The sequence below is a fragment of the Epargyreus clarus genome, unplaced genomic scaffold, assembly GCF_041222505.1.
Source record: "Epargyreus clarus isolate Ecla_fem2 unplaced genomic scaffold, WU_Ecla_fem_2.2 ptg000005l, whole genome shotgun sequence".
NCBI classification, from domain to species: domain Eukaryota; kingdom Metazoa; phylum Arthropoda; class Insecta; order Lepidoptera; family Hesperiidae; genus Epargyreus; species Epargyreus clarus.
Window position 1 is genome coordinate 15,717,933 of NW_027332213.1, and position 22,022 is coordinate 15,739,954.

At 33.6% G+C, this 22,022-nt stretch overlaps 1 protein-coding gene and 1 non-coding gene across 2 annotated transcripts; one reads left to right on the top strand and one right to left on the bottom strand.

Annotated features, from left to right (window-relative positions):
- Nucleotides 1-881: 881 nt before the first annotated feature.
- Nucleotides 882-20,847, top strand: LOC140757802 (scavenger receptor class B member 1-like). Its single transcript, XM_073093674.1, has 11 exons — nt 882-1,083; nt 8,045-8,147; nt 13,964-14,058; nt 14,693-14,856; nt 15,169-15,316; nt 16,970-17,170; nt 17,402-17,523; nt 18,409-18,677; nt 19,018-19,136; nt 19,521-19,646; nt 20,013-20,847. The coding sequence occupies exons 2-11, from the start codon at nt 8,099-8,101 to the stop codon at nt 20,304-20,306; spliced, it is 1,587 nt and encodes a 528-aa protein (XP_072949775.1). The 5' UTR covers nt 882-1,083; nt 8,045-8,098; the 3' UTR covers nt 20,307-20,847.
- On the bottom strand, nt 9,408-9,479 carry TRNAD-GUC (transfer RNA aspartic acid (anticodon GUC)). The gene has a single exon. It is a non-coding gene; the product is annotated as a tRNA-Asp (tRNA).
- Nucleotides 20,848-22,022: the final 1,175 nt, after the last annotated feature.

A 22,022-nucleotide genomic window follows, 5' to 3' on the forward strand; every position in this document is an offset into this window, starting at 1 on the left:
AAAAAATTAGGTCGGTCCGGACACATTTAATGGATGCGAAATTTGTACAATATTTTTGTTCACAATTGTACGATAACTGCTCAAACATTTCCAAATTTCCTTATAAGAGAACCCACGCCCACTATTCGTAATCAATCTATCCATTGTTTTGACAGACGGATCAATTATTAACAAGGGGCATTAGCCGTATACGATACCGTTTTAATTAATATAATAAATATCATTTATAATAACAAAAATGATGAATAAAATAATGGAGTTTCACACTCTCGTCCTGACTTTGGTAAATGACGTAGTACAAATAAATTATAGGTAGGTCGTAAATTACCGATACGCATAATTCAAATAAAAGTATTTCACCACACTTATTTGCGGATTATCAAAATATCCAGACCTCGATGATTTCTGTGTTTACGGATTATTATTAAAATTAAGTGTTTGTGGATAGAACTCCTAAGCTCACTTTCTTAATCAATGAAATAAGACCTACTGGCTCACTGGAATCATGACAGAAATATTCTTAAAATTGTCTAACTACTTGTTTGAAGGGTGTGGTAAGGGAGACATACTTTTCCGAGGCGTTCCAGCTTAGTCCTCAGGGGTAGCGGCGCACCTGTGGCCGACCTCAGGTAGGAATATCCTATCTGGGGAAAATTACAGATATCTATGACGCAGCAGCATTAGCCACTAACCATCAGGTGGACTGCATACTCGTCTGCTACTACTATATTATAAAAATAAATAAATCCAACGCACTTTGTGAATAACTTTCATCAGGAGTGTGTGTAGGGCTTTATCATAAGTATCACTATAAGCTCGATTAGTAGTGACGGTGGAAAAATTGTTGTTCCATTACGAAAACGTAATCTCTTCAGAGCAAACGTTACATTTGTTACATATAAATAAATAATACTTGTATATGTAATATATCACACATATGCGTGAATATATATTTTAAAATATTTTAGTGTTGTCTTTTATATTAGAGATGTGCTAATAGTTTCATTTTTGTATTTTCATGTTAATATCGGTTTAAATTTGTGCAATTTGTGTTGTCATTTCGGATTTTTGGCAGCAATAAGGGTGAGTTACTATTAATTTTAGGAAACCAGAATGAAGTAAAATTTTCAAAATTAAAAAAAATGCCATTTTTGTTTCGGCATATCGCGGTTAAGTTAAATGGGGTCACAATTTTAGTATTATAAAATATTAATTATTTATTTATTTATTATTTATTTCTTTAGTCAATTAGTACGGATTACTCAAATTACACTAATGAACAATGATTGATAAAAAATACAATTTGAATAATTAACTTAAGAACATTAAAATAATAATAATAAAAACAGATCGTGAAATTAAAAACTAAGATAATAATAATTAAAACAATGTCCATGAAAAAACAAAAGCAAAGAAAGAAAAGGTACAGTACCATAGAATAGAAAAATCGATAAATAATATAATATAATTATTATTATATACCGAATAATATACAGTAAATGACCAAATTATGCATTTCACGTCACAAATATAGTAATATATAATAGTTGTGAAGGTGGTGGTGGAACCTTTAGCTCGACTGCGGAGGGACCACCACCACCACCATCTAGTTGAAGCAGTTCTTGCGTTTCGGTAGAAAGGTGTGGGTATGATTCATTTTTGGAAATTGTAAATATTACGCAGCGTTGTTCAGTTCCCTTGTTATATGTAAAAACGACCTATATATTTTATATTTATTCATAAAGAGTTTTGTCACTTAGCGACCATGTCACTCCTGTAAATACTTCGAATAATTTAATTAGTTATATTTCTTGAAGGAAAATAAAAAAATACATTTTTAGAGTGTTTTCATGTTGTTGACTTCAAAGTATAAATCAATAAGATAATAAACTTTTAGAGACTTCTATTACGTACGTACGTACATTACGAAAATGTGCGTTACATATTTAGTCTCCAGGCAACAGAATTGTTGATTGTCATTATTTAATTTTTATTTGATAAACGTTTCATTATAGATTTCCACTTCGTCCAATTTTTAATAGTTTTTGATTTTGTTTTTGATTTTACTTCTTATTGTGTTGAAAATGCAGTTTTTATGTACATGTAAAATCCTTGAGTACATTTTTCTATAAGTACGTCATTCTGAATCGAATTAGCTATCCCTCATATTTTAGGAGCTTTTTACCTATTATACCTGTCTTACACGTTTTTAACTTGTTGACTAGACAAATGCATATATATTATTTGCAATCTTTTCATTATTTCTTAAATTACAACCTTAATTGTTATGCATAAATTTCAAATTAAAATTGAAGGCTACGAAATAGAAAATAGACTAATAATTACAAAATTGGCAATTTACTAAATGTCAGTCAATCAAATTTGGAAATTTCAACGGCATTTCTTTGAGAGCTTTTACATTTAAACAATTCACTTGCGCTTTAAGGAAAATAGATGTTTTTATCAAAATCAAAATACGGATGCAAAATCAATTAATGCATTTAAATAAAAAGAATTTATTCTTAAAACAATTTTAATAAAAGTATTTATTACTTGTTTACGTAAACTGGATACTTATTTAAAAGACATGGAGTTTAAAAAATGGTAACTGTAGTTTTTGCAAAAATATTTTTATGTACTATATAAAATAATATTATTAAAATGAATTATATTTTTAATTTAAGTAAAGTTCATAAAATGTAAACGTATTGCTTAATTATTATTTTAATACTGAAAAAACTTTCTCATATATTTTTTTAGGAAATACTTAAATATTCTTTAAATATATAACTTTGTCAAACGACAAGAATTTAAGAGCTAAGTCATATACTTTTACGAGTTTTAATGTTAAGGGTTCATTTACACACACCGCTTTATGTTCCGTTTATATTTACAGACATTGAACTGGTCAGACAAAATCAGTGACATAAGCATATTATTTTTTTTACCTCGATTTGACTCCGAAGGCTCCACAGCCACACCTATTTTTAACAAGCTTTTATTACCCTATAGCATTAGCGTTAAGCTCTGCTGTGTTTAGGTTCGTGTTGCTGTGTTTTGTTAAAATCTATTGTTATCTACAAAATGTATTTTTAATCTACGGATTCGATAAAGGGAAATTGTGCTTTACTAAAGTTACATTTTGAAACTTTTAATTTGAGGAAACCGGATGGGGTCCGGAAAAGACACCCAATTTACAAACTTCTTGAAAAATGTATTTTCCGTTCCATTATAAAAATGACTCCAAAGATATGACAAATTAATTAAGAATACTATAGACAGGTAGTACGAGAAAGCTCAGTGTTTTAATGCTTGTTCTTGGAATTTTGTGTCACAAACATAAAAGTCCAAGACCTCGAAAAATATTTGCCACAAACAGGAAAATACTCAACAGGATTTAAGTGACTTATGGATGGACTTGTTGTAGATACAAAAGGTGATAGAACCAGTGTTAATATACCGGGGAAGTACTACCGACACACCTACTTCTAGTGTAAAAAATTCTGCGTTTCGCAAAAGGCTGACTTACATAAACGCTATCTACATTCACAGCCCCACACTAGGATTCCCTGTGTCGTGGGTGCCATTGGCACACACATAGACAAATACACTAACACCCAGAACCAGAAACAGAAATCGAAATTCATCATTTAGATATCTATCTGGCCGGAATCGAACCCGGGACCCTTTGCGCGTCCGGTATGGTGACCGCTCCGCCACGCGGGTCGTCGATTATGAGGCTAACATCTTAGTCCTCATGAGTGGCAGCGCATCTGAGATTAACTTGAGATGGAACTCGTGTTCTATATGGACTTGATTACAGATATCCATGTGCGGCAATAATCACTCATCATCAGGAAGACTGCAAACTTGTTTCCAACTTCAATTAAATTAATTTTAAATTTATTAAGCAGATAATGAGATTTATATTATGTATGTATTATGTATATTACAGTAATATTAAAGTTACGCAAAAAATAAAAGGTAATAAACTAAACATATAAAACAGGTTAATTTTATAGTAAAAACTATTAAAGTCAAATGTAAAATAAAAACAGTGATAGCCGTGGTTTAGAAACTTTGCCTCTCGGACGAGGTGTCCGAGGTTCAAATCCTAGGCGCGCACCCCTGTTTTTTCAAAGTTATGTGGGTATTAGAAATTATTTATCACTTGCTTAAAACGGTGAAGGATGAAAGGGGTTAAAGGATGAAAAAGGGTTTAGCATAGCCCACAACGCTGGCCAAGTACGAAAAGATAGACTTTACACAACATATGACAAAACGTCATGATATTTTTCCTTACCATTTAAGCAAGTAATAATTAATTTCTAATACGCACGTAACTTTAACAAACAATGTAGCTAGGGTTTGAATTACTCTGAGCTTCCATTTGAGATACTTTTTAACCACTAGGATATTATTATGTCTTAGTACTTAACGTTGTTTAATCTTAAAAAATGATAAATGGAAACACTATTTATCGTACTTTCATGTCAGTCGTATGACTATGAGGCCATATTAGTACATAACATATTGTTACTCAATATATACCTATGTACTACTTATGTATATGTGTAACGTATCATACGCCACTATCTTCTGTATACATAACCCCACGACCTATACTGATCTCGGAAGTTTAGTACACAATTGAATAGCCGTGGTATAAACTTACTCTTTGGGTTTTGTGTAGGATTTAGGGTTTCATACCCCCGAAAAGTTAAGCGATGGATAGGTAGAGTTTTATTTTGGCTACAATTATAGTCTATAAAATGTGTCTTTACAAGTTGTTGGCAAAAAATAAAGGTAGGTACCACTAATTAAAAAAATTGATTCCTAAACATCAATTGAACACATTGAACATTAACTGCGCCGCTCGGGAACACGTTGACTTTCAAAGATTTTTCCACAGAAAGTAGGAAACACACGTTCATAATACGAAAAAGCAGACTTTGCCGTGCAAACCATGCTACGAGAGGTGAAATGCCCCCTTTGCGTCTGGGAAACTAACCGCCCGCCTCAAATGGCTGGCAGTTATCGTGCCACTGTTGGACACGGGTTTCCTCTGAAGTCTTAGACCACAGTTGAATCTTTTCATAACTTGGTGGTTCTGGAAATTATGCATTTGCAGTTTGAACGTATAGTATGTAATTATAGATTATCAAACGTAGAACAATCTCCCTAAGTTTTAAACTAGCAACTAGATAATAACCATCATAGTTCGTCATCATAGCCAACAAAAAAATAAGTTAAAAGTTTTATACCTTTAATTACATACGGAACCTTTGTGTGCTAGTCTTAATCGCACTTGCCTTGGGATGTTTTTGTATCACAACATAGTTACATTAGATGCAGTGCATATTTATATTCAGTAACTATAAAAATATATTCCCCATAAAGATCATAAATTACAGTTCTTGTAAGATTATTTAGATAAAATCGTCACGTCAGTTGCACTGCATTATATTATGTAATTATGAAAATATATTCTCCAGAAAGATCTTTAATTACAGCTAGTGTACCTAGTTTTTGTTAACCGACTTCAAAAAGGAGGTGGATAAGAACCATAAAAAAACGATTTTCATAATTCATAATTCATAATTCTATGCAAATAAAGAATTATGAATTATGCAAAACATATTTTTATATAGTTATTTTAATTTTATTATACGTTGTATACGTATTATTCATCATCACCCCAACACCGTCTCTCGTTGTATTATATAACTAAGTATTGTTGAAAAAAATAAAATGAATAAAAATAAGTAAAAAATAATGAATGGTGGTACGGAAGCCTCCATGTGCGAGTTCGACTCGTACTTGGCGAATTATTTGAGTTTTTTTAGTGTGTGTGTGTGTTTGGCTGTTTTTTGGCTTGTTGTTTGGGTGTTCCGCGATTGAGACATACACACACTAAAAAAAACCCTCCTCAATGGGGTAAGAATGTATGCCTGTACATCAAAAAACACGTAGGAAAACCTTACCTACGTAAAGTATAACTTACATAGGTATATTATTGAAGTATCATTGTAAATATTATATTTCATTATATAGTCATACTAGCTGGCCTGGCAAACGTTGTGTTGCAATATAAATAAAAAAATGTTAAGACTGAACAACCCTTATCACTTAGGGGTATGAAAAATAGATAGTAGCCGATTCTCAGACCTACTGAATATGCGTATAAAATTTGGTGAAAATCGGTAAAGCCATTTTGGAGGAGTACGGTAATTAAAATTGTGACACGAGAATTTTATATATAAGATTTATTACAATTAGTTAGATACCAAAAAAATGCTAGTGTCTAGAAAATTAACCCCGACCTCTAGGAACAATGAGCTTAAACAATGAAACCTGTTTATGCTCATTTTGCCTTTTATCTAGGTGGTTTGAAAAAAAGGAATCGTCATAAGAAACTTTATGATGTCATGTCAAAACAAATAGATTTAGTGTCATAGGGTTATAGGCCATAGGTCTGACGTATGACATGTTACATGTACGACGTACGTAGCTGATGGAAAATATTTACCAGATTAAAAAAAGTATTTCCATTTTTTTCTATTTGTATAATTTTGTACATCATCATCATGTATAAAAGTACATCAAAAATGTTATATTACAAATTTCCGGCTTAATATCTGGACTGGACCTGAATATCTGGACCTGAGGACTAAGCTGGAATGCCTCGGATAAGTATATCTCCCGTACCACAGCCTGTAACCAGAAAACAGCAGCGCTTAACACTGCTGTTCTTAAGCAGTAATAGTTGTGGCGGTGGTGCCGCCGGAGTCGAACCGCAAAGGGTTCTACCATCTTCAAAATCCGAAAGGTACGAGTACCTAATCCCTGGCACGCCTTCTGCTAATCAAATTATGTTTGTATTACAAAATAATCAACAACATAACATAAGAGAGATAAGGTTGGTAACACTGTAAAGACTGATTTTGTAAATATCGGGCGAAAGACATTTCTTGAACACGTGCAATAAATATAAAATACCTACCTACAATAAATTAGTCGCCTTTTGTAAACAATATTAATTGAATAGATAAAAGGTTGGTGAACTTATCAACATAAGGCGTAGGTATGTAAAAAGTACATAATAAAAATATAAAAAAATATTTATTGATGACTTTCAATCGTATTCCCAAGTTATCATATGAAAGGTCAATATGTTATAAATCTACAACTACAATCTATTTCTCAATAATCCGTCATTAGTAAACATCTATCTACTTTTGATTTCTTTTTTTGGTCACGAGGGGAAACCTTCAAAAGGTACCCGACGCCGTAGGGAGTCCTCCAAACGTGATGCTATTTCGGGCTCTGCCCTGGGAGGAGCTTTATGCTCGTCTCGCACACCTGTTGTTTACGACGGTATGCGACCACACATACAGCCATCCTTTCCAGGGTTGCTTGCTGGACCGTTCGAGCTCCCACTCTTGCCGCCCGCAACCCCGGTAGCCCTCTTTTAGTCGCCTCTTACGACAGGCAGAGGACACCGTAGCCGTATTCTAGTCCCGGGACCACAGGGATATCCACTTTTTACTTGCCATACATCGAAATTTTACAATCTACGCAATGTTTAGCCTATTAAAGATTGATAATTGACAATCTCCGCCTACTAGGAACTGTTAAATTTCGATTTCACTTATAGGCAAAATTGCAAAAAAGCATTTATAACAGGCGTTAGTGGGCAAAAAATGTCAAATAGATATTCTTTAAGCAAAACAACCGATAGATCAATAATACCCGCGGTAAATCGATAATTGAGTTTAACGCTTCAAAAAAAAATTTTTAATCTTATATTTCTAAATAATAAATGACCTGTCAGATTTAAAGACATTCCAGCGATTATGTATCTACCTTTCAGGAGATACCTACACCTACCCTCAAGACGCGAATACTCTCACCTACCCCTTTAGTTGTCAAAGTCGTAGAATTTGACATTTACTAACTAGGACACTTAATTAGGTGTCGTTCAATATGTGTTTGCATGAAAACCATACGTAAACACTAGTCTGATATTATGCTTTTCCTGCAGAATTAAGTTTGTAAGGAGCACTGCATTGGACTGCATCTTCACTGGAAAGGAAACATGAAATCGGGCAAGAAAAATCTGGACAATCTCTCAAAATCCAACAGATGTAAGTAATCTTTTCATTATATACATTTTATTGTCGTTAGACTTATTTTAACGAGTTTCATCCGCGTTTCGAAGGGCAAATATTTGGTATATTTTATTGCAGACTTTGATCAAATATATCAATTTTGGTTGGTATTGTTGATCGAAGTTTGCAAAATACTCATTCTTTTTCTAAAATTTAAATCAAGATTAACCTAAATTACCTACTTCTTATAAAATTAGCTAGAAAGAAATCAGTGAAAGAACGAAGAAAATTACTTTTTTCAAAGACCTTATTTAAGGATTAAAAATTACAATTTAATTACAGTTTATTGTATGTAATTAGCATTTACGTCCCTTATAATTACTTAAAAACAATATTAACTTTTTTTTACTTTTTCTTGAGATTAACCAATAAATTTACGATGTTTGAAGAAATGCGTAATTAATAATTATGTTCTAATTAAGTACTAAATATTATTTAAATACTAAAGAAAATAATAATATACCTGAATAATTACAAATAATAATTACACACTTTAAATAAAATGCATTTGTCCCTAAGTTCTGTATATAAATACCTACTTATATACAGAAAGTACATTGAGAGGTGTAATTGTATTAAACTCATTAAGATTTTATTTTATTTTTACAGACAAACAAAGACCCATACTTTAACGTAATTTACGTATACACATTACACATATATAAAGTATAATATACCTAATAGTTAATTAAACATTTATATATGTTTAACCGATTTCAAAAAAGAAGGTAAAGAATACAGATTCGACCGCTATGGTATAGATATGTATACAGGGTGAATTTTTCAAATAGGCCTTCAGGGCCAAATCCGAAACTATAAGGATATTTTTATGTCCGCGATTTTCTTTAAAAAAAATCATTCATGCAATTTGGATAAGGTTTTGGTTATTAACATAACAAAGTATATGACGCTCACTTGATGTAACCCGTGAAAACTCCTACGATTCGCCTCATTCTTAAATTACAACAGTTAATTACAAATCCAAATATAAATACTGAATATAGATTCTGCTCATTTTATAGTTAGGTGTAATGCGTTGCAGTTCTCGGTCTAAATTAATGACAGATTTAGAACATTTCAGTTGTTTTTAGATTAAGTTCGTTATAGAAATGAAAACGACTATTTTGGAAAAAATTACATCAAAAAAAAATGTACTCTTATTTTGTGAGAAAAAATTAAATTTTCACGTTTCAATTCAATCTTGCGCAGATAGCACTGACAAATATAAAAAAAAATCTCTCCGGCGGGGAATCGAACCCCGGTCTCCCGCGTGACAGGCGGGGATACTTACCACTATACTACCGAAGATGTACTTAGACGTGGTGAATTTACTATTCCAGTGATAGGTAGTCATAACCCTAATAATTTTAGGAGGTGTGCCAACAATGAACTTTAAAGCCATTGGTTATTATCACGTGAACTGTGATTGCTACAGCAACCTTGTTGTCGCTTAAGCTACAAAAAAGTTGCTTAAGCCGCCCAGGTGGCCAATTTTTTGTTTGAGCGACCGACGAGTGGAATATGTTTGATTTTATTCAAAAAATCTATTAGTAATCGATTGTCTAAACGTCTACATAGATACATAAGCTACTAAAAAGTCGCCGAACAACTTCTGACACTCGCGCTCCTTAATCGTCAAAGCCACAAGTTATTCAAGCGATTGAAACCAATCAGTAGTAAGCGTAAAGGTTACTCCCCTATTAACATCAGACCAGCTTCTTTACATAATGATAAAAAACTAAGTAATAAGGCTGCAACGGTTCCACCATCCTATATCTACCTTGAAACAGTGGTCCAACTGGATCTGTAAAGTGTGCCAAGGTAAAGAGTTTAATGTAATGCATTATGCAGATAATCCTGAGTCGCCATGATTCATTTATGGTTTACCTCGAGTTAAATAGTTTTAAAGGTGTTCGAACCAGTATAACTAAACCGGAGAAGTTCCACCGTCTCACCTATTTCTAGCATTAAGAAGTTCTTGCGTTTCGCTGGAAATGAAATGAAATATATTTATTTTGTATAGGCCAACGACGGCACTTACAAATTGTCAGGTACAATATTTTTCTTAAACTACTACCGGATCGGAACGCGACCTCTACTGAGAAGATCCGGTAAGAAACTCAGCGGGTTTGTCTTTTTTTTTAAATAATAATTATTCTCTTTTTTTAATGCCATCATTTTTACATATAATTAATAAAGCATCAGCTCCAGTATCTTGCTTTACATTTATCTAAAAAAGAAGTTTGTTCAGCAAGATACGCTACACTTTGACATTTTCTTAATTAATTAATAATTTTGTTATTGATCAGTCCCAAGCTGTTTTATCATCAATATAATCAGAAATTTTATAATAGGTTTTACGACTAAGTTTGATTTTGATTATGGCTTTAAATTTATTAATTGACAAATTTCTGATTTCGGAGGGAAGTTTATTATAAAAACGTATACATTGACCCATAAAAGAATTACTTATTTTGTGGAGACGAGTAACATGTGTAGAAAGATTATGTTTGTTCCTTGTATTTAAATTATGCATGTCACATCGTTTTACAAATTTATTAATATTTTTCCTTACATACATTAGATTTTCTTATATCTATTGAGATATAACAGTTAGAATATTTATTTCTTTAAACAGTTCTTTTGGTGAAGCTCTTGGAGGCAGGCTGTAGATAGCTCGTACAGCTCTCTTTTGCAATATAAAAATATCATTTAGGTGTGACGAGCACCCCCATAGCAATATACCATAGGTCATAATGATATGAAAGTAACTAAAATAAACTATTCTAGCTGTTTCTACATCAGTTAGAAGTCTAATTTTTCTAACAGCATATGCCGCCGAACTGAGTCTACCCGACAATTTATCTATATGGGAACCCCATTGCAATTTGGCGTCAACAGTAACACCTAGGAAAACAGTTGACTCCACAGGATCCAAAACCGTTCCATTTAATAGCACATTGGTTTCAACATGCTTCACGTTGGGTAACGAGAACTTGATACATTTAGTTTTCTTCTCATTAAGAAGAAGATTATTTATATTGAACCAATGGATAACTTTCGAGAGAGCATTGTTTACTTCGTCATTATTGTTTAACTGTCTTTTAATCTTAAACAAAAGTGAAGTGTCATCTGCAAACAATACAATCTCATGATTATTCCCTACATAGTAGGGCAAGTCATTAATATAAATTAAAAACAGGAATGGACCGAGTATTGAACCCTGTGGCACGCCCATTGTAACAGAAGCGCCGGACGATTATGTACCATTTACATCAGCCTCTGAATTCTATTATTTAAGTAAGAAGTCAAAAGGTTGAGAGCCTTGTTCCTGATTCCGTAGTGGTGTAATTTCCTGACAAGTGCCTCATGGTGGACACAATCAAAGGCCTTAGATAAATCACAAAACACACCTAGGGCATCACGCGAGTCATCCCGCCTGGGATGACTCGCGTGATGCCCTAGTATATGCTCATAAATATGCTTTAATAATTCAATCCCTGCATCTATAGCACAGCGATTCCTTCTAATACCAAATTGGTTGTCATGAAGTATTTTGTTTTTATTAAAATACTTCAGCAGTTCATTTAAAACAAGTTTTTCAAAAATTTTACTTAATGTTGGTAATATAGAAATTGGCCGAAAATTGGTTGGATCAGAATTACTTCCCGATTTGAACAAGGGAATCACTCTACTTTCAGTCAGGAAAAACACCATAAGTAACACAAGCATTGAACACAGAAGCTAAGTGCGGTGCAATAAGATTGATAATGGATGAAACGGCTTTGACGGAGAGCCCCCATAGATCTGCCGTTTTCTTTGAATCAAGACTATTGAAGGCATTAATAATATCATTCGCATTAACAACTGAAAATTCAAATCCTGTGCTACATTCATTTACACTTTGTTTAAGTATATTTTCAGCGGAAATAGGAAACTATTTCAGAGTTTTAGTTGTTAAAATAGGCATATTAGTAAAGAAATTCTCAAACTCTGATGCCACCTCTAGATCCCCTTTTACATCAATATTATTTATTTTTAAATTAAACTCTTGCTGATGTGTCAAATTCTTATTGGTTTCACTGTTAATAATATTCCATGTTGTTTTAATTTTATTTGAAGATTTTTGAATTTTATTTCTTAAATATATAGACTTAGCACAGGAACAGGCCATCTTAAATATTTTAGAATATTTTTTTACATATTCCCTAAATTTAACATCATGGTTATAAGATCTTTCATAATATAGATCATATAATTTGTGTCTACTTTTGAAAATACCTTTAGTTGCCCATTCACTAAATTTGGCAGTGTCACTTAAAGTTATCGGTTTAAAAACTTTGCGAAATTCACCACTGATCAGATTAAACATAGAATTATATAATATATCAGGGTCACCGTGTATAGACAACAAAGGAACTTTTTGAGCAAATTGTTTTTAAATAGTTCAAGGCGGTTGTTATTTATAGGAACAAACTTAATTTTCTTTTTTTGCACCTTCTTAACTTTCCTAGGGAAAACTGCTAATTGACCACAATGATCAGATTCTAAATTGTGTATAATTAATGAATTTAAAGGTTTCAAGTCTGTAAAAATATTATCTATACAGGTTGAGCTCATAGCAGTTATCCTAGTCGGTTCTCGGAAAATATTGTACAAGTTATAAGATTTAAAAAGCAGAATAAATTACTTGCTTTGAGGTGTACTTTCTAGTATATTGATGTTAAAGTCCCCACAAACAACAATTCCCTTATTTGAATTCGAGATTTTAAATAAAACTTCTTCCATTATCTTTTCAAACTCTTCATAAGATGCAATAGGGGGTCTATATACGTTAACAACTAGGAACTGGTCAAACTCTATACAAGAGATTTCAATAACTCGCTCAGCAGACAGGTTCACAATGTCCTTTCGTTCTTTATATTCTATATTTTCATTAACAATTATGAGGGAACCACCACGTATCATGTTTGTTCTACTGAACGAGCTGGCAACCTGATGCTTACAAAAATTAAATAGGACTTGATCGGTTTTCAACCAGTGTTCTGTTATGCAAAGAATATCTACATTACTATTATTTAAAAATAATTCTATTTCTAGATCTTTGCCTATCATACCTTGAATATTCTGATGCACCAGGTTGATAGAGCATTTAATTGAAGTATGTTTCTTAAGTAGTTTGTTATTATTACATTCATATGAATTATTCACATTATTATTTATTGAAATGTCAATATTATTAAATGAATTACCATTTGACATAAATGGTTGTAAATTATTATTATATAAATTGCCAGAGGTGCACTCTGTTGTCTTATCAAGGAGAGTATTTATGTCTGACTGCTGGAAGAGTATTTATGTCTGACTTATATATGAGGTGACATCTAATTCCTCTGGAGTTGTAACGTATCTTCGATTAACTTCAGGCAGAACCCTTGTTCTATTATAGATGTCCGTGGGCTACAATGATCATCACCACCATCAACCTATTATTGTCCCACTGCTGGGCATGGGTCTCCTCTCACAATGAGAAGGATTAGGCCATAGTCCACCGCGCTGGCCAAGTGCGTATTGGTAGACTTCACATACCTTTGAGGTTTTTTTTTGATAAATCTCTCAGGTGGGCAGGTTTCCTCACGATGTTTTCCTTCACCGTTTAAGCCAGTAATAATTAATTTCTAATACGCACATAATTTTGAAAAATCAAAGGTGCGTGCTACAATGATCACTTACCATCAAGTGGACTGCAAGCTCGTTTGCTACTTTTATAATTTTCCAAAAATTTATTCCAGGGAAGCTGTTAACACTTATGACAGTCGGATTCACTTTATTAACAACGTCCATTATATTAGCCGTCATAGACCCGGGCCTCATTCTAGCGAGATATGTGAGTATAATTTAAATTGTCTAAATCCTGATAAATAATCCAATAATTTTAATCTATACCTCATCACTTTCCTTTAAGATTTTATTACGTAAATTAGTAGATTTTTATATGATATGACTGCTGAAGCCCCAACAACGACTTCTCCTTTTTACAAAAATACACAATGACAAAGCTGGATTACTTGATGGGAAAAAAGAAACTCTTTCTACACCTACAGCCCCACACTAGGATTCCCTGTGTCGTGTCATACAAATACACAACAAGCAGTCGCTGTCGCCGACGAATATTTGCAAGATGAAGTCGCCAATGCATTGCCGGCTTGGAAAAAGCTTTTTGCACCTTTCTTGAAAAGCTCCATGTCATAGCCCTCTGGGTATACCGGGAGGTACTTAATTACTCATCTTGTGTATTAGACAGAGGCAGACCTTTTATAACAGTAATGTTAAAACTAATTGGGTTCTGGTTTGAAAAAAAAAATTAGAAATATTTACATGATGTATCCAACATAGTCCGCAGAGGGAGCAATGCGTCTTTAGTTTACCGGGGGTATGACTCCAATCCTATTGTGTCTGCTTATGGTTGGGTATTGGGGGAGATACCATAAGATGGACTTAATGTTGGTTATCTTTTACAGAACTTACGAATGGGCAAAGGCACGGTGTTATACGATTTACTGTCAAAGGAGATGGCAGGGGCGTTGGTGGAGACTTATATCTTCAATATAACTAATGCGGAGAGGTTTATGTCCGGGGAGGACTATAAATTGAAGGTGGAAGAAATCGGCCCTTTTACCTATCAGTGAGTATTTAAATCTTGAGTTTGAGTGTTACAGGATTTGTTCTTGCTTAATGTTTGGATTACCTCGCATAAAATTTCTTTCCAGCAAAAGTTTCGATGTCAGGTGGCAGCTTTTCATGTATTTCATTTATCTTTGTTATTATTATAAAATGATATGTCATTGAATTTATTATTTACTTGTGTGGTTTGGTTGCGATAACCTTGCCAATACTATTTATACCCTTATGATAATGGCCTCATTCAAATGTTATTTAAGCACTATTTTAGTAAATAAGTTGGATCTACTAACCCATTCGTTTTTATCCTATTTAGAGAGTACAGGGCACACGATGATCTCTTCCTGGACGAGGATACAGAGACCCTGCGTTACTCCCCCCGCCTCTCCACCCGCTTTGTACCAGAACTCTCCATAGCTGACCCCATGGACGTCAATGTCACCGTGCCGAATATTCCTCTGCTGGTAAGCGTAGCATTTTATGAGTATAAGAAACCTAGAAAGCAGTGATACCGTAGTGGTTAAGAAACTCGGCCTATTGATCGAGGGGTCTGAGATTCAAATCCTAGTCACGCATTTCCTATCTTTCAAAGTGCGTATTAGGAATTAATTATGACATTTGACATTATGAATCCCTGAGGTATAAAAAAAGTTTTCAAAGGTATGTGAAGTCTACTAATTCGCACTTGGCTAGCGCGGTGGACTAGGACCTAATCCTTCTCATTATGAGAGGAGACCCGTGCACAGCAGTGGGACAGTAATGAGTTGATAATGATGAGAAACCTATAGTTATAGCCAAGTCCTTTCCATTCTGAGAAGAAATCTTTCCTCAAGAACGTGATAATAAAGGATTGTTAGTAATAAAAAACCTGATTAAAGTTTGAGTTGAATAACATTTTTGCGTCAATCTCTCGAGTACGATACTCTCGATACGAAGGGTCAATACCCTTCGTATGTCAGAAAGTAAAGTACAAACGAAACAAGATACCTATATTTATAATACGTCATGATTCTCAAAAACCCGTTCTTTATTCATAAAGTCATATCAAGAATCAAAATTCTCACGAGGGATTTATAACATGGGTATGAAATATAGCAGTTATAGCCTAGTGGTTAAGAAACTCGACCTTTCGATCGAGGAGTCCTAGGTTCAAATCCCAGGCACACCTCTGATTTTTTCAAATTTAAATATGTGCGTATTAGAAATTAATTATCATTTGCTTAAACGGCGAAGGAAAACATCGTGAGGAAACCTGCACATTTGAAATTTTTTATAAAAAATCTCAAAAGGTAAGTATGTGAAGTTTACCAATACGCACTTGTCCAGTGCGGTGAAGGAAGGAAGAAAGAAAGAAGGAAGAAGGATTAGGCATGGGCCCAGCAGTGGGACAGTAATGGATTATTACCTCGCTTTTGAACTTGTCTGTTTGGCTGGAATTTTACCTATGGAATAGCTAGAGTATTAAAATAATATCTAGGTCAAAAACTGATTAAGATGACTTTAAAAAAATATCTTTTGAATCATTTGTATACTTACCTAACGTATAGTTGGACGAAATAAAAGGTGTCCATACCAGAAACCGGCATTTTTGTTCTAATTATTAAATCGTAATATAAAGAATATCTATACGAAGAATAAAAAAAATGATTATTTTGTGGTATGGAAACATCCAAGTTCAACTCATACTTGACCAACTATAATAATTATTTTGTGTCCGTCACTCCGTAACTCCGTATCAATACATGTTTGAACTTTTGAGGATAAATGAACCACGGCGGTGAACTCTCATCCGTTATTTAACATAATTTCATACTAATCGCTGATGCCGTTACGATACGATGGTGGAATACTTTGTGATTCTGGTCCAAAAGAGTAGGTATATACAAACATACTTACACCATAGACAAGTACACACCTACTAAGAACAGAAAGTTAATTAATTATCTAGCCGGGATTGACCCCGGAACTCTGCATGTCCGACCAATATAGTAACCACTGCACAATATAGTAACCACTACTTGGGTTACCCCCATTTCTTTTTACAGCTTATATCACACAAACATATTTACCTAAATATAAAGCAAATTCCTATTTCAACAATAAATCTTTTGTTTCAGGCCATGGCATCCAAAATGGGTACTTACCCAGCGTGGACCCAGATGGGATTCAACATCCTCGCAAATCGTCTGGACTCACGACCTGTCGTCACCCTGAGGACTCACGACTTTTTGTGGGGGTACAAAGACCCTTTGATCGCCCTGGGAAATACTCTGATGCCAGGCTGGATTAATTTCGAAAAACTGGGCATGTTGGATAGGGTAAGTGGAACAGGTCTTTATGATTTACTTTGTATTTTTTTTAACTTAATCTATCGTACTGTTGTCGGGGGCGCCAATTGACTTTCAAAACTCTTCCTATATATAAAACACACACATATACAATATATAGCGCTTCCGTTACAAACATTTGTAGAAACGTTTACAATGTAATATTTCGTAATGTATAATGTAATTTTTAGTAACATATATGTATGTGTGTAATTATTTCAGTTGTACGATAAAAAAGCTGAATATACTCTAGAGGTGGGTGCTTCTGACGCCGATAAGTTCAAAATTAAAACCGTGAACGGTGAAAACGGCCTCAGTATGCGAGGATACGACCCAAGCATACGGTAAAAGCATAAATTAATTATAATATATTCATTTATAATATAGAAGTTTACGATCCAAAACGACTACTGCCGCCCATAAACATCCTTTATTATGATTATAAGATCACAATAAGATTATTATACGATCAAAGTCCTTGACTTCGGCCACAGATTATTGCTACCCTTGATGATTAAGTTGGAACGGCTCAGGCGTACCTACTAGTCACTAGTAAAGAAGATCTTTACGACAACTGTAACGCAGCAGTATTTAATACAGCTTTTATAGTTCATAATAGTTTTTATAATATAGGAGTAGCAGACGAGCATGCAGTCCACCTGATCGTAAGTGGCTACTGCCGCCCATAGACATCTGTAATCAACCCCAGATAGGATTAGATATCCCTACCTGAGGTCGGCCACATATGCGCCGCTACCCCGAGGACTAAGCTGGAACGTCTCGGAAAAGTATGTCTCCCTTACCACACCCTTCAATACGGAACACAGCAGCGCTTAACACTGCTGTTATTAGGCAGAAATAGGTATGGCGGTGGTGCCGCCGGAGTTGAACCACAAAGGGTTCTACCACCTTCACTTTCACCTTTACTTTTATGGTTCAGTAATAGTGGCATGGCCGTACTCGGTAGTGGCTCCGGTATCGAACTAAAAGGAGTTCTACCATTTTCAACAAGGACCTTTCAAAATCATACCATCTTCAATAATCATGGAGAAAAAAAATACCTAATTTAATGCCAGATTGTGAGAGAGCTGGGTCAGCTTTGTCGAAAGTTTCATTTAAACTTTACCAATGTTGGCTAGGGTAACATTGTCTGGTAATATTGTCTGAAAATTGTATATCAAATGTGTATTTCAAGATGTAAAATCCACTATATCCAAAATATCTTCCAGATCGTACTGCAACACCTTTACAAACACTTACGAAGGTCTGGTGTATCCTCCTCAACTGACTCCCGACTTCCCGATCCGGATATACCGGAACGTATTCTGCAGGATCATGGAGCTTGAGTACACGGAGACCAGGGACATGGAATTCGGACCTAAAGCATATGTTTACCGCATCAGCAATACCACCTTTATGCCCGGTCCGGATAATGAGTGCTTATGTGGAAACAGGGACTGTTTTAATGGAATGTCGGATCTCTCGCCATGTTTTTATGGTAAGCTTAGATGAGTAAAATACATAGATAGATCACTCCTAACAATAAAGTGTAACCAGTTTTGAGAATTGAAATTGTTGCGTAAATAAAGTTTTGCCACGTCTCCGTGCTAAAATGTCCTAAAATATTTGAATATTAGGTATTTATACATACATTTTCTATTATACATATTTTCATAGAACCACAAAGCGCTCTACCAACGTTTAAGATTTTATAATTGTCCCTGAATCTTTCAAGACGCAGAATGAAATAAGACATAATTATCAAATGTTTTGTATTATTGCTATTGATATTGTTAAATGAAATAAACAACATCATTAAACAGATTTTTTGCTTACAGGTTTTCAAGTATACTTATCTCAAGGCCATTTACTGGGTGCAGATCCCAAAATATATGAACGAGTCGAAGGTTTACACCCTGACTTCAAGAAGCATGGCAGTGAATTTGTCGTGGACCCAGTAAGCACTAACTTTAGCATCATATTTTATCTCTTTTATGATGATGAAGGATACGTTTTCAAAATCGCCAAGTAATTTTATCCCCTTGTCAATCAAATTTCTAAAGATCTTACCGGACTGACATAAAAAGTTTATTTCCAATCATGTTTAGGAACTTTCCAAATGATATATCGTTATATTCCAAATGTTATTTTTTATCAACCACACAATATGTTATTATGATACACAATACATACATTGTATGTATTGTGCAATGTGGGGTATGCAGGCAAAAAAGTTTTGTACTTCAAAAAAATATCAGAATTTGGATTTTCATCTAAAATCTAGGTAGGCATTTCTTGAAAAAATCTGTTAAATAAGTACTGAATGTTTGTATTTTTACAGAACCTGGGCATCGTGCTGGCAACAAACTTCACGTTGCAGCTGAACGTGGTTGTGGACGACGTCAGCTTCAACTACAGGACGAAGGCGTTCTCCAACACCGTCATTCCTGCGTTTTACTTCAAAATTGTAAGTTTCATTACTAATTTTTAGAGGTACCAACCAAACTGTTTAAGGTAGAATCATAAGTGGTTCGTCTGTTCTTCGTCCATCGCCATAATCATCCCTATTTATGTAGCAATGTCGTTTTGTTCTGATTTGAATATAATTGTTTCAGCCTTATGATATCTAAGAATAGCTACCTAAGCATAAAGTGAGTGTCAGGAACAACACCGAAATTAGTAGAGTTTTCAGTTGGGTGTTTCTTCTATTTAGGTTTGATAACAGATAGCCATGGATGAAATTAACAACTCATGCAAGACTTCAAACAACTTCTTTCACATAAAATGTCAGATCGACATGTACATATTCTTTAACATGGAATATTTATTTCAGATTCAGCCCCAGCTCCCAGACGAAACTAAAGCAATGTTCAGAACTTTGTACCTCGTGACTCCGTATGTCTGTCTAGGAATCGAAGTATTCCTAGTCACGGTTGCTCTCGTGCTGTTCGCGTTCTCAGCGCGGCTGGTCTACTGGAGCTGGCTCTGTGGTAGAAACAGCATGGGCTTCGAGGTCACGAAGGATGAGAAGGAAACTCCTGTCTACGTAGAACCTCTAATAGAGAGAGATGCTAATTTTACAGTGGAGTTGATACCAAAAAGTCAGATAGCGAAACCTGACTCGTAGTTTGATTAATATTGCATTATGACTTACTAATGTGACCGTCTTCACCTCTGGGACTTCGTGTTGTGGGTGTTTAATAAAAAGGACTTTAGACCCAGAAGAGATCTATGTTATTGTTAGATGTTTCTTTGTGGGGTCGGGGATTGAACTGAACTGAATCTTCACTGAACCGAATTCAGTATAGCAGTATAGTGTTTAGTGCACTACGTGTGATAAATGTAATAAAATCTAACCTAAATACATGATGTACCTACGTACAATTTAATCTAATACTGAAATAAGTGAATAGTAAAATTATAAGTATGCATTTTTTAATAATATTACTTTCCGCTCATTTTTGTAAAGGCTAAGAACAAATTTAATTATTCATTTCTGTGTATAAAGAAAATTTTAAAATTTAGAATTAAGTGAATATTTTTTTATTTTTATAAAAACAACGTACTATTATTGATATTGTCATATTTTATGGGTTTATATATACAATGGGCATAAGACAGAAAGGGTAGCTTACGATACTATTAAGATTCATGCATTTACATTACTTATATGTATACTACACTTTGGATTTAAGATACCAGTATTGTTATATTCTTTATTTTTTTTAATAGATACTTGCTCTCATCGTACTCTGGCTTCTGTCCTTTTTGCCTATGGTTTGTATATTTTTTATTTCTCAATATAAAACAAGTTTTACAAAGAAAGAAGTTTTTCGTAGTGACAGTATGTTCCTCAAATATATAACAAAGAGAAAGCTTTAAATACAAAATGTTCTACCACATATTTGTAATAATATTTAGGTATTACATATATATTTTTCCATCTTTACAATTTCATCTTAACTAGATTTAAATGTTTATATTTAATTCGGTGTTGATAGCCTTGATTTATTATTATTATTATTAATAACTAATAGTTACATTCGAATGTACGTTTTGTTATTTCTTATTTTCCTCATGAGGTGAATTATTGTGTAATATTTTAATAAAAATATAATACTTAAATTATAATACCTATAGTAAGTAGGTATGAATTAAAATACCAATTTAGTTATTTATGTTATCTTGTAAATAATAATTTTAATTATAATAAGTAAAAAATGTTATAAAACTTTTTACGCAACTATTTCAATTCTCAAAACTGGGTACATTTTCTTGTTAGGAATGAGTAATCTTCACTAATCTATGGTAGCACATGAGTAAATAAAAAAAAGTATGTACGAAATTATTTTGGAATGCGTAAATAGTTGGGGTTCTGTGTACTACAGTTTATAGCGCACTTTACCTTGTTTACAAATTTTGTGCGCAGCGCTGTTTTCCAGCCACATTTTCGGGAATAAGTGACCGCCGCCATTTAAAATAGAGTTTCAATTTAATGTCAACTTAATAAATATACTAGTTTTAATTAACTTAATTTCATTCTTTTCACAATTCAACTGCTTTGATTATTAAATATACTCTGTTGCATGTAAAATCATTCTCCTTACCTCTACCTTACCTTAACCTCCATAGTGTACATTGTCAAAAATTGTATAGTTAATAAGTGTTTGAGTAAAGTTGCTATTTAACTTGCCCAGTTATTGTTTACTTTTCAGGAAAACATGTTGTGTAAAAGGCACAAAATAATACATAAATGTGTAAACAAAGATTATTATAAGATAAAAAATTAAAACAATTACGTAATATTATAGTATGATCTTATTTTATTACATGTAAAAGTAAG

Bases quoted from the DNA above. Each gene is read 5' to 3' on its own strand.
- LOC140757802 (XM_073093674.1), top strand. From the start codon at position 8,099: ATGAAATCGGGCAAGAAAAATCTGGACAATCTCTCAAAATCCAACAGA. The intron at 17,524-18,408 runs GTAAAAGCATAA...AATATCTTCCAG, and splicing joins GGATACGACCCAAGCATACG to ATCGTACTGCAACACCTTTA. The intron at 18,678-19,017 runs GTAAGCTTAGAT...TTTTGCTTACAG, and splicing joins TCTCTCGCCATGTTTTTATG to GTTTTCAAGTATACTTATCT.